The sequence below is a fragment of the Balaenoptera musculus genome, chromosome 3, assembly GCF_009873245.2.
Source record: "Balaenoptera musculus isolate JJ_BM4_2016_0621 chromosome 3, mBalMus1.pri.v3, whole genome shotgun sequence".
Lineage (NCBI taxonomy): Eukaryota > Metazoa > Chordata > Mammalia > Artiodactyla > Balaenopteridae > Balaenoptera > Balaenoptera musculus.
The window spans coordinates 25,605,200-25,619,383 of NC_045787.1; the positions used below are offsets into that span (position 1 = coordinate 25,605,200).

The window sequence follows — 14,184 nt, forward strand, 5'->3', positions numbered from 1 at the left end:
TGATAAAATGCAGTCAATCAAGAAATGAAAAGAGGAAGCCCCAGTAAAAGATCTAATGGTTGGCATCAAACCATTCAGATACAGAACATTAAACAAAGGGAATATGACCACAGAAGGTAAATGTAGTTATTTTTAAACCTTCAAGGTTTAAAAAAGCATTAAGTGTAAACTTTCCTTGGTCTAAGTGGAATCAGCATATATTAAGACATAAATCAAGAAACAGGTTTTAATACGTTACTTAAAGGAATGAATGAAACAAATGAAAAAAAGAAAATATAACAAAAAACCCAAAAGAGGATGTGAGGAGTACAAAGAAGTGATACTATTCTCAGCTTTTACAGATGAGAGGTTAACAAACATTGCTTAAAATTGTTAAACAAACATTAAAATACCACAAAAAACTATAAATAGGGCAACAACTAATTGTATAAATAGAGGGAAACCCATTCACACATAAAAAAGACCAAGAAAAGGATAAGAATTATGGGAAAGGGCAGAAGAAAACAAAGGAAACAAACAGAATTATACCAGACAAATGCTAATATAAAAAGCTAGCGTTTAGGAGGCTGGGGGTACAGACAAAATAAGTGAAGGGGATTTAGAGGTACAAACTTCCAGCTTTAAGATAAGTAAGTCAGAGGGATGTAAGTGCATATAGGGAATATGGTCAATAATATTGTAATAACTTTGGTAACAAATCATAACTGGTCATTATTTCAGTAATCATTTCATAATGTATAAAAATATCAAATCACTATGTTGTATACTTGAAACTAATATAATATTGTAAGTTAGTTATAATTCTTTTTTTTAAAGCTAGAGTTTTGATATTAATAAATGGACAAGGCTTATTAACTAATAGCAGAAAGTGTTAATTAAATGCCCTTTATAATGGCAAAAGGTTCAAACTCACAATTACGACATAGTTGTATTAAGTGTCTATGTCCAAAATATTACTGCAACAAAACAATAAAGAACAAACTGTAGAAAACACAACAAAATAGCAGATTTTAATTTATCTTTGTCAGTCCATGGACAGATAAAGTAGACAAAAAATATGAAGGAAAGGAGATAGAAGATATGAACAGAATTGATGAAGTTGAACTAAGGGGTATATATTAAATGCTATAACTTGCTGAGAACACATTTTTTAAGTGCCCACACTTAACAAAAACTGTACATATGAGACCACAAAGAAAACTTGAAATTCCCAAAATTGCAAATAGTAGAATATATTTATTGCATTATTTTTATATGCTATAAAAACTAGAAGTTATTTACAAAACAAAAGCAACTCTTCTTCAGTCATGTAGAATTTAAAAATTCCCTCAAAACTACTCTTGGCTTAAAGACAATATTAAAATGAATTTCGGATTGCATAGAAAAAAAAAGAAAAAATATTATATATATACACACACACACACACACACACACACACACACGTGTATATATATATGTATATATGGCCAAAACCTATGTCCAGCCTTAAATTACAGCTTTAAAACCTCTATAATTAAAGAGTGAGTGAATGAAACAAGTATCCAACTCATGAAGTTTGTAAAAGAACAAAAATAAACCCAAGGAAAATAGAAAATTAGAGATGAAATAAGAAATTAATGAATTACTAAGAAGGAAAATGGCAGATCTGGCAGCTAAATCCAAGGAGCTGGCTCTTTGAGGGGAGGAAAAAAATACTAAATTGGATAAACTACTGCCTAAAGGATATAATACTAGGAGAGATTTTTAAATGTCAAAATACTGACATTTTGGTGTGCTTTAACCTACCAAAATACTTTGCGTTATTTTATGGTATATGTACATGATTTCAAAGATCGGCCAGCGGCTTTGCTTGCCCTCCCATCATTACCCTGCCATGGCCTATCTTCCCCCAGTTCCTTTCACCTGTGCATCCTCTCTTCTACTCAGTTCTTAGATCTCTGCATCCTCAAAGGAGAGAGGGTCCCTTGAAGTTTATGGCTCTCTCTGATAAAGACGAAAAGTAAGGTGTAGGCAAAGGGCCATCTGTAGTGTTGGACCTCCAAACTCCAAGAGTAGCCCAGGAGTGGCCTGAGAGTTCAGTCTCAAAAGTACTGAAGCTTAGACTTACTACAACAGAAATAGCCTCAAGGGCACCTGGGTTGAAGGGACTGAAGTTGAAGGAATCAGGAAGTAAAATGATAATGCATAATGCTTATATCTTTAAACATTTAAAAAATTTAAAGTTATATAATGCTCATAAATTTTTATATTTAAAATCAATTAAGAATTCAGTGAATTCTCATCACAAATAAATACTGAACACCCATTTGTTATTTTGCTCCTATACAGCAACTGCTATTACTGGCTAGTCCAATCAATCAAAGAATTAAAAGTAATAAAAAAGATGCTACAGGTATTTTTAAAACTCTAAGAGAGCAAAACTCTAAAAATCTGAGTATCTGGCTGAATTGGTCAATTTTTCTAGGAAAAGATAAGTTGCCAAAAATAACCCCAAGAGAAAGAAAAACTAAACAAACCAATTAATCACAATAAAAGAAACAAGAAAGCACCACCCCTTTTATAAGTGACTGATGGTGTCACATGAATTTTATAAATTATCAAAAAACATAGTTTTTTTAATAGTTTATATATATATATATATATATTTATTTATTTATTGGCTGTGTTGGGTCTTAGTTGAGGCACGTGGGCTTTCTAGTTGAGGCGTGCAAGCTCAGTAGTTGTGGCTCATGGGCTTAGTTGTCCTGCGGCATGTGGGATCTTAGTTCCCTGACCAGGGATTGAACCGGCATCCCCTGCACTGTAAGGCGGATTCTTTACCACTGGATCACCAGGGAAGTCCCAAAAAACATATAGTTTTGATGCTACTAAAAACTGTTTCAGAGTTTAGAGGAAGAACGAAAGCTTCTAAATTATTCTTAAAGAGTTAGTGTATTATTGATCCTAAATCTATCAAAGAAGACAAAAATAAAACCACAAAAATTTCCTTTATGTCACTGCAAAATTCCTAAATAGACTATCAGCAAACAGAACTTAACAGTTCATTAAGATTATTCTCAAATATAAGAGAATCATCTCTGGAATGCAAAGGTAGCTCAATATCAGGACATATATTTCTAAGTATACAATATTAACAGGATGAAGGAGAAAAACTATACATTCATGTCAAGAAACCTTGAAAAATTGTCTGATAAAGTTCAATTTACATTCCTCATTCAAAATTACTTAGTAAACTAAGAGAGGGTTGACATTTCTAACATTACAAAGAAATATCTCAAATAAAAGGCTATACCACCATGCTTAACAGACTTTACATACTAGAAACATTTTCAAAGCAATAAGAACATAACATGCATGTAAAGTATTATTTCTTTTATTCCATAATTATTCTAGGAGTATCAACCAACTAAATTAGAAAAGAGGTTGGTGGATATGATTCTAAGCCAAGAGAATCACATGAAAAAAATTACTACAAATAAAGGAATGCAGTCAGGTGGTGGGTTACAAAATTAATATATTTAACATATATAAACAATAACCAGAAAATGGTATTTTTAAAGACTCTAAAACATAAATACCTAGGTACAAACAACTATGCTCAGAACCCATTCAAATCTAAATAAGTGTGTAACATTCATTCCAATAAGTAGGACATCCCATAAAGAAGAGTCAGTATTATAAAAGTGATGACATTCCACCAATTATCTACAGTGCTACTTAAAAATCATCAAGAGAACTTCGGAGAAACTGAACAAAATGGTAGTCAAGTTCTTTCAGAAAAAGAAGCATAGAAAAGCACCCCCCCCCAAAAAAATCTTCTGTGTAAGATGGTGTTTATAATGAATAGCAGAGAATGAAGAGGGAAGACTTCTGATGAAGAGGAAGAGGACAATCAGAATTTTAAAACACACTATGAAGCTTTAAAAATTAAAAGAGTTTGGTACTAGAAAAGACTGAGCAATGAAAGAGGGCTGCAGAAGTAGGCCTGCAAAAAAGGAACTTTGGTTTGTGACAGGGTTTCTCTTCCTCAGCGCTACTGATAACCAGTTTTGACAACCAAAGTTATCCCCAAACATTGCCAAATGTCCCCTAGAGGGCAAAACTGATGGTGGCTGAGAACCACTGGTTTATGATAATGGTGATATTTCAAAATGGGGGTTGAATAAATAAATTTTATTAAATAAAATGTTAAGTGGTACTGGAATAATTGGTAATTGGTCTGGAAAAACATATAGCTGGATCCACCTTTAATCCATGTATGATTTTTAAATCAATTTTTAATTATACAAGTAATAAAATATATATTTCATCCTAGTAAAATCCAAACATTACAGACCTCTACCTAATCCCACTACTCACTACTGAGAGACAACCACTGTTGTAATATGAAATACATCCTTCCAGGAGGTTTGCTATGCATTATGACTAAAGAACTAAATAAACAGGCAAGCAAGCAAGCATCTGTAGAAAATATAATTTGATGGGAGGAAAAAAAAAGCTCTAGAAGAAAGCATGTGTGAATAATTTATAACCTAAAATATGAAAGAATTTTGTAAGTAGAAATAAAACCATTAAGTCATAAAACATTAATGGATTAGAATTTGCAAAGATTTTAAAGCTTTTATAAAACAGCAAAAATTAAGTTGAAAAGCAGATGAAAAACTGGAAAAAATTATTTTTTAATACAGATAAGAGTTAATTTCTTATAGAAAGAGCTATAAATTGCGAAAATGATGAATAATAAAGGAACTGGCAGTTAAGAGAAAAATAATTACAAATGCCAATAATCACGTAAAGAAATCTAAATAAAAAATGAGACGCCATTTTTTTTACCTATCGTGTTAAAGGAGTGTGATGATATCCCAAAGTTAGCGAGGGTGTGAAGGAAATGATCAGTTCAACAATTTTTGGAAGTTTTAAATGATCCACCTTTCTGGTAACAATCAACACATGTCCTTTGACCTTGGAATTCTATAGCAATTGACCCTAGCCATTTATCACACGTATATAATACTCATAAAAGCCTGACAACAATACAATGAAAATTTAATAGCAAAAGAATGCAAACAATGCAACTGTCCATCAAATGGATACCAGCTGAATAAAATACTGCATGTCCATACAAAGGCAACACCATGTAGTCAATACAGCTCTCAAAGAGCTGAAAGATGCAAACAATGTAAACAGCATGACCCACTCCTGTGTTAAAAAAAAGAATTAAGATAACCCTGGCTATTCAACTCTCCCTAACCCAACTCTGGAATCAGTAGTTTCAGTTATATTTCTGAATGAATCCCTCTCTATCTGAATTCTTGTAGGAACCCAAACAGTTCAATTATCAAAGGGATATGTGTACATAAATAAAAATAGGAACATACATGGGACCTCCTTGTGGCGCAGTGGTTAAGACTCTGTGCTCCCAACGCAGGGGGCCTGGGTTCGATCCCTGGTCAGGGAACTAGATCCCACATGCATGCTGCAACTAAGAGTTCACATGCCACAACTAAGGAGTCCACGTGACGCAACTAAGGAGCTGGCGTGCTGCAACTAAGGAGCCGGCAAGCCCCAACTAAGGAGCCCGCTTGCCACAACTAAGACCCAGCACAACCAAAGAAATAAATATTTTTTTTTAAAAAGGAACATACACGATATATATGCATGCATTTTTTTCCCCTAGGAAAAAAATCACAACAAACTGTGTCAAGATAGCTTGCCTTTAAATGATGAGAAGGCTCTCATTTCTGCTTCATGCCTTTCTGCATTATTTGAATTTCCTAATTTTATGCATTTTTGAATAATGTATATTTCTAAATCTTAAAAATTCCTTATACATTATTTTGTTAAAATGTCAACAAAACCTTGCATAGGTAGATTAATAGCTCATTTTTAGTTTTCTTTATACCTTTATGTATGTATGACTAGTAATCGGTCCTATTTTAAAGAAAGTAATAAACACTGTGAAAAGAGTTAAAAAAAAAAAAAAAAGGAGAGGAAAATACAGAAAGAAAATCAAGTGGAATTCTCAGAAAATTAAGACCCCAGGATTTCTCACTAGAAGAAGAAAAAAACTACATTTAGGAAATGAAAAGAAAGTTGATAATTAGACGTAAGATGAGTCTATTAAAAAACTGCAGAAATATTTCCTTTATGTTTACTTTTCACACCATACAGTTACGTATTACTCACCCAGCTTGGAAAATCGGACCAAGTTGGAACTCGCTGACAGAGGTCCCGGAGAATACGTATGATAATCACACAGGACTGCAGACCATTAGCTCTAGCCTTGAGAGCAATACAAAAACCAACTGAATTAATCTTAGAAATACTGAAAGTATCCCTTGACGAAAAAAAAGTTAAAATACCACTGTTCAATGGAAGCTCAGATAAAAATAAAACAAAAATAACCACGCTTAAAATTGGATTCAATGAGCTGCCATTTACAGCAATATTTTATGCCAGGGTTAGTATTTAAAAGCTGATATTTTAGGTCAAAGTAAACAGATTATACAAGAATAATTGTTCTTGATCCCCTGTGAACCTTGACCTTGTCATTTAAAACAGTAAAACTTCAAAAAAAAATCTGCCTACATTAGAAATAAAAGAAAAAGTAAAGAGCTAAAAAGTTTGTCTAGGGACTGAAAGATTAAGGAAATCTGTTTGGTTTCCTTTCTGTGCCTTTGCATAACTGCAAAGTCACTAAACCAAACAGCTGCTTCCTCACCTTTCATTCCCTACACTTATTAACTTAGAGAAAGAGGGGGGGAAAAAATCTTAAAACTATACACAAAGCTTTAAACACATATTCCATTATTTAAAGCAAAGTTAATCTGCAGCCTTATGGAATATAATATATGTACACAAACATGTGATGTCCCTAAACAAGTCAACTTTAAATATAGCCACTAAAAATAAAAATTAAAAAACCCAAACCACAAAACACCCCCAAAACCTGAGTTTATTGTCAAATTAATAGTAACTGCAATATGCAGATCTTCATACCCAGCTTTCTATGTTAACATTTTCTCATATTTAATTTAAAATAGTATTGCTTGGGCAATCTTTTGAAATGTTTAAACACAGTTAAACATGTTGTACTGAACTACTCTCTCATAAGGCTACAAGAAAAAAGTAAAATGATGTTCCGAACCTGGAACCACTTAGCGTGGCGTAGAGCAGCCAGAGCGTCAAGGCATTTTTGCCTGTCCAAGACGTCCGGTGGGTCTTTCACCATACCCGAGGTTACATCTAAAATGGATTGAATTGGCAAAATGCAGTGAGGAATGGGTGTTTGACCAGGTGAGCAAGACACTTCCTTAAAGTAGCATCAGTGTCACATGAGCCATTTGAGAGTTTGTCAACACTTTAAAGTACCCAGGGAGTTATTTTCAACAAATTCACATAATCTAATATGAAGATCAAGATGAGAATTAAAACTCTTTATTTTAGAAATATAATAAATAATTTCTGCAAATATAAACCCTACCCACCAAAATAAAATCAAAAGGAAGGATTACTGGACACAGCGCACCAGCACAAAGACGACAAGACAAAAGGGAACACAAAAATCCACCTTAATGAGAATGTACAATAAACTACTGAGTTTGTTCAGTATTTTAAATGGTCATAGGTTATTCTGGGGCTAATATGTCAAAGAACTAATGATAAATATGGGATGATCAATGCAGTAATAATCATAGAAAAAAATAAAGAGCCAAAAATAGGCATTTCTAAGAGTTCAATGACTTCTCTTCCACAAGAGAATTTTAGCTTTAAGAATTAAGGGAATATGAAATGCCCTTTAAAATTCAAAGTTCCCATGAAGTATTTCAAAGAATAATTGGAGAGAAACAATGAGTAAAGTAGAAAAGGGCAATAGGAACTAGCATGGTTAAACTGAGTAAGTATAGAAATAGAACAGATGCAGTAAGCAGAATGGTTTGATGATATATCTGTAGAATCTTTTAAGTTGCAAAGTCAGTTATAATAACTGATTTTAATCAGATTATTGTATTAAAACATAAATGAGCTATATAAAACTTGAGAAGAAAATCTGAACCTAAATCAGGACAAGAAGTTAACTTTTCATTCATAAAAGGCCAGCTTTACGTTCATCTAAACATATCTGTAAACTGTGTATAAAAGTTGCTAATCAAATTTGCTAATCAAACTATTCATAAGTCAATCTAATTCACAACTCTTGGTGATTTTAAAATATTTTCTACATATAGGAAAATTACATACCAGGCAAGTAATCTATTGAAAACAGTCTTCTAGATAAAAAGCACCAAAATTATGGACATTTAGGATTTAATTTTATAAATCATCGAGGGCACCAAATGAATATGTGGAACAAAAGATGAAATATATGGTAAAAGGAAACATGAAGATGATTTTACTTTAAGAGTACTATTGCAATGCTGGGCAAATTATTTGATTGTCTATTTTTATATGAGCATTCAGAAATCTTAAAAGATATCTGTTCTTATTTTGAGTAGATGACATATTAAAAAGCATATTTAAAAAGTAATAAAGAATTCCATCCCTCGTCTGGGCTTTTTATTCTTAGTTCCTACTCCTTACATAATCAGATGGCACAGATTTTCAGAATACATATTAGAAGGGAATTTTACAGATAATCAAAGAACACTGTGTGGCATTCTGAAAATGAACACTGAAAGAGGAATCTGGGTACTAAAAAGAAAAGTATCAAGTCAGAAATATTAGTAATTTTTAAAAACTAATAAACAATCTCAAAACCTGAAAAACCAACTACTGAATCCAGAAATATAATGAACATAAGAAATGCGCTATTCTGAGAGAAGGAAAAGGAACACAGGAAAGCACAGCTAATTAAAGAAGTAAAAAAAAAAGCAAGAAACAACAACAACAAAAAACCACTCCCCAAAGCAAGGTTACAGAACATGCTGAAGAACCCTTTCCATGTCCCTTATTTATTTACATTATCTGCTAAAGCTAAAATGCAAATAGGTGATAATGTACAATCTCTTTCTAAGTTTCTGAATTTTTAATGTTAATTCATGTTTTAATTTCCTCCAATACGGAAGAAAAGTTTTCCTTTTGCACACAAGCATTCATAACTTTGGAAATTTAAATTAATATGATACAATTTCAAAGATGCCAAGACACCTATTGCAATTTAAAAACAACTTAAGATCTATAAGTAGGAAATTTCTGTCAAATTTAGAGTGTGGATTTTTGCACCCATTCTATATTTCAAGTGGATTAACCCCTTAGATATACTGTACTAAAATCATACTTGCTTCCTAATACCCAGTTAACAAAACAAAACAAATATCAGTTAATTTATTTAAAAGAAAGCAAATTCTTACCCTACAAAAATGTATTTCATAAATTTTAAGGGGTTAATCACCAGTTAGAAGACATGCTGTGTCCACACTATTTTATGATTAAAAGTTAATGGGAATATATTAAATAAATTAACATGGTTATGTAAAATATGTAATCCACCCAACAATTTAAAAACTAGTGTGAACACTGCTCAAATCTAGAAGAGACAAAGACAAAACAAACAGAACAGCCACACAAAGGACAATAAATGCCAGACTCTGCATCCAAAATCCCTCCTTAATCAAATGGCAGGTGTGACACTGAGCTTTTGAAAACCTTGGTCAAAAATCCTTCCGATGTCTTGGCAGCAACCCCTGACAGGAATCAATTCCCTCTGCTAGAAGGCTTTGGACCGGGCCTGATAAGCTAAAGGTGGGAAAAAAAACACACAGTACTTGACTTGCTACAGAAGAGACGCTGTAGCAAGGGTTAGAGCATTTTGAACATTTCAAGCTTCAAGTCAATTAAACGTTTACTTAATGTTTAACTGTCAAACACAGTAATATAAAATAGATCTGTAATGTGTTTAACAGTTATTTGGGCAATTTAATAATCTCCTTTAAATAATTTTTTGTATCAAACAGGACCAATACGCATTAAGAGGCTACCACAACTATGCGCAAGTCGCCAGTCTCATGATTTACAAGTGCTCTTCCGGCAAAGCCTTCCTTACCCCTGTACTAACTCCCCAAAGCAAGCTATAGGCTTTAAATGATTTTAAGACACAGAGCATTCAGAGCTGCAGTGAGAGAGAATACATACCGTTTATTCTGCAGCAATCTTCATAATGAAGCTAAAGACATGATTTACTGCAGTTATCTGCAGCAAAGAACACTATCAATGTTTCTACACTTTTTGCACATCCAACTTTTCAGCTCAGTGTCTTGAAGTAAAATCTTTCAATTTTGGACTGACCATTTCTCTCACCATAATATTTATGAAATTCAGAACAATAACTCAAGTCTGGGTCAGACAAAAATATAATTTTGTTTCCTTTAGAAGGGATAGGTTATTAAAGACTACTACAAATATGATACTATTAACTTTAGACTTTTGCAACAAAATAAAATTACTTGATACTGCACAAATTTAAGTAAGCCTAAATATAACTGGACAAGATGTGCTCTGAAATAAAGTTAAATGGTTATATGAGTATAATTTCATATGAAATACAGCAACTATTATTTATAACATAATCTCGAAAATTTCTTTTTCAAATCCTAAGAGTCATATGCCGCATATGAATTGACCAGATTGACTCAGGAACTGTTTTTCCAGCAATATTCACGGCCAGACCTTTAGTGGGAACTCATGCTCATATAAAAGATCCTCTACACAAACCCCATTTATTTTTAAGATGCAAAGCTTACACAACATACAAGTCCTGATATATGGTGTATATATAATGTATGCAAAGTTAGACATGTCTCCCAATGATCGCATTTTTTAGTAAAAATGGTCTTTTCCTGGGTTGTGGAAAGCCCAGTGCCTTAAAAAAAACTGCTTTGCTGTAAGAAAACAAATTTAAAGGGACAGTAATTGAGAGCCTACTTATGCTATTAGACAAATTAATTTTAAGTATTCTTTTCTCCTCTATTTGTATCACAAAGAAATATTAGTGTAGACTATAACTCCATATCAACAAATTAAGATGTACAAAAACAACATGAAAGGAAACAAAGTAAATTTTATCTGACCCATAAAACAACAGAACCAACATACGGCAGACACTGACCATGCTTTTTGGCTTAAAAGCTTTTGAAGCTTTGAAAATGTTACAGAATAGTCCCTAAAGCAACATTGCTGGCACCAGCAGGATTTCATATTCTACAATTGTAAAGTAAGTTTAAAAACCCTGAATTGTGCTATAACTCACTAACTATGCCAACACCGTTTAGTTTTCAATATCTCTAGTATAATAGTGGGGTCAGATGCCCAAATCTACGTGCATTAGGATGCTCTGCATTTATGAAAACGCTTCAAACCGAAGAGCAACCTCAGAGAACCAGAAATATTTACCTCAGGACAAGCCAAATCCATGATTACATATATAACAATGTCTCTTAAACTGTGTTATGAATATTTAACCAATTTTATTTATGGAACTCTCTTGTCTTTTTGTAAGACAAGAACAAGAACTTAACAGAACTTAAATTTGTGGCCCCTCACTAGCAACATTTCTTTAATTTGTTCATGGGTCAACTATGCTGGTAAGAATAATTTTGAACTTTTTTTTTTTTTTTCCAGAAATCTGAGGTTAGCAAGAAAAGAAAAAAAAAATCAAGAAAATCAATAATACCATGAGTGTTTTATATAAAAGTACATTGCTAAAAAGACACTAATAAAAGATCTGGGAAATGATCTTAAGCAAAACTGGTTGCTATATAAGTCAAATCTATCAAATTCATATGTAATGCCAGCATGTTGCCTTCTAGGGCTTAATGCCATCTTAAAGAGTAGGTAAATGGGGAAAAAAAAAGTTAATAAAAAGTAGAATGTTTAATGGCTTTCCAACCTCCTTCCCTCATGTTCTCTTCTCGAATAATTGGAGACGTCAGGGTGATAGTGACTTGCATTTTGGGTTCCACACATGAGTTCAAAATTATTGCCGCTTCAGAAACTGCACATTTTATGTCATACTTCTCAGGACTTATAACCTATGTAATGAAGAGTACAGGAAATTAGATGGACCTTTTAACATTATCAAACAAAGCAGTTGCACTATGGCTCTTTCATTTTCTCACTGCCTTAACCATTTTATAAGGACTAGATCATATACTACTCCCCCCAAGAAGCCTTGCAATACGTGCAAATATTATAAATCTCTTGCTCCTCTTTCCTTGTAGAATTTTGTTGAACTAATATTTACCATTACTTGTATCACATGAGTTATTTGTATGTGTGTATGTCTCTCTTAGATGATGAGTTCTTGGATAAAAGAAACACTGCCCTATTTATTACCGTACCTTCCTAATAGCATCTTGGGTAGTTAAGTACTTGCAGAGTATGAATGAGACTAAAATAGGTATCTGAAACTAACGGGAGCCATAATTCAAACATTCCCAGTGTACCTTGTCAGGGAGCAGAAAGTCCTGATCAAAAGAAGAAAAACCAGGATTCACTGCAATTCAGTACACATGAAGTAAGTCTCAGTATATATGAACAAATGAAGACTCAATAGAAATTACATGGAGTGTTTACAGCATAGTATCTAGGTTCAAATCCTAGCTCTGCTACTTTACTAATGATAAGAAGATGGGCAAATTATTTAACTCCCCTTTACCTGTTTTTATAAAATGGGGACAGTAATTTTATCTAACCTATAGGATTGTTGGAAGAATAAATGAATTAACTATGTAAACCACTTAAAACAGTGCCTGGTACATAGTAAGAATTATATAAACGTTAACTATGAGAATGATGATGATGATAATAAATTCTATTTCTCTTGCTTATCCACTTGTACAATAAGTACATAGAATGATTTGGAAAGAGTATGCTGCTTTTAGTGTAACTGTTAATTATTTAGTTAGGATATAGTATTTTCTGCTTTGTAGTTTTTTTTGGCTGTGTTGGGTCTTCATTGCTGCGTGCGGGCTTTCTCTAGTTGCGGCGAGTGGGGACTATTCTTCCTTGTGGTGTGCAGGCTTCACACTGCTGTGGCTTCTCCTGCTGCAGAGCACGGGCTCCAGGCACGTGGGCTTCAGTAGTTGCAACATGCGGGCTCAGTAGTCGTGGCTCGCGGACTCTAGAGCGCAGGCTCAGTAGTTGTGGCGCACGGGCTTAGTTGCTCTGCAGCATGTGGGATCTTCCCGGACCAGGGCTCGAACCCATGTCCCCTGTACTGGCAGGCGGATTCTTAACCACCGTGCCACCAGGGAAGCCCCCCTACTTTGTAGATTTACTAAACACCACAATTTAGGATCAAGATGTTTCTCGCAAATTATATAATTTTTTCAAAGTCCTCAAACCTCTTTTGAGTCTCCTCCCCTTCACTGCTCTAGCAGCCTCAACAGAGGGTAACAAGTAGACACACAATGACAATTCTCCTGGCTCCTAATACTTAAAAAGACTAATCCACAATAAGAAACTTCACATCTGGAACAATGGGAATATAAAGCAAACAACAGTAAGTGCCACAATCGTCAGAGCTCAAGTTTAATAGCATGCTTCACTATCCCTTTTGGTATCGGTTGCTCTGCTGTGGTCTGGTACTATTTATTCTGACATTACTGTGGAATACATATTACCAATGAAATGTCAATTCTTGGATTTCAAATACCTAAATAAGTTTTATACATTAAATCATTCAAGAAATCTTTATTTTAAAGCCCAGTCTGCGATTCTGACAAGATACTATATAAAAATTTTAAAAATTCAAACTTAAAAAAGTTTTGTTTTTGTAGGACCAAAAGGGGATATTCTATTAATTGTGCATTGCCACAATTTGCTGAAGAGAGACAGTGAGAGGTAATACCTATGATTATAACGTGTAGAAAACTGAAAGTAATCATAATAAAACTGGGGAAATTCAAATCAGAAAGAGTCTCTATTTTAGTTACTATACTTTATTAAAAACATGTATTCAACTAAATAGGCAAGAAGTTCATGAATTCTAAAAATTTAAGCTTGCTATACATACATGGGCTTTGTTTAAAAAACAAAACAAAACAAAAAAACCCCATTTTTTCCCTAAAGTCTTATCTCTTAATGATTCAACTCCTGGAAGAAAGAACAGGAAGAGGACGTGTGCTGCAACTTTATATTTTAAAATAAATTAGCAAGATGGCTTCATGCCAGAGGAGCACTATAAAA

The 14,184-nt window shown here is 33.4% G+C and overlaps 1 protein-coding gene across 3 annotated transcripts in view; it reads right to left on the reverse strand.

Annotated features, from left to right (window-relative positions):
• Positions 1–14,184, reverse strand: part of ZFR (zinc finger RNA binding protein) — a 77,425-nt gene that overhangs the window by 18,077 nt on the left and 45,164 nt on the right. For 2 of the 3 annotated variants that reach the window (XM_036845905.1, XM_036845904.1), the window contains 3 exons: positions 11,885–12,026; positions 7,148–7,245; positions 6,187–6,282 (listed from right to left, as the gene is read on the reverse strand). In XM_036845905.1, the coding sequence (XP_036701800.1) occupies positions 6,187–6,282; positions 7,148–7,245; positions 11,885–12,026 (336 nt within the window). Of the gene's footprint in view, positions 1–6,186; positions 6,283–7,147; positions 7,246–11,884; positions 12,027–14,184 lie in introns of those variants that run through there. The other variant, XM_036845906.1, reaches the window with a different exon arrangement.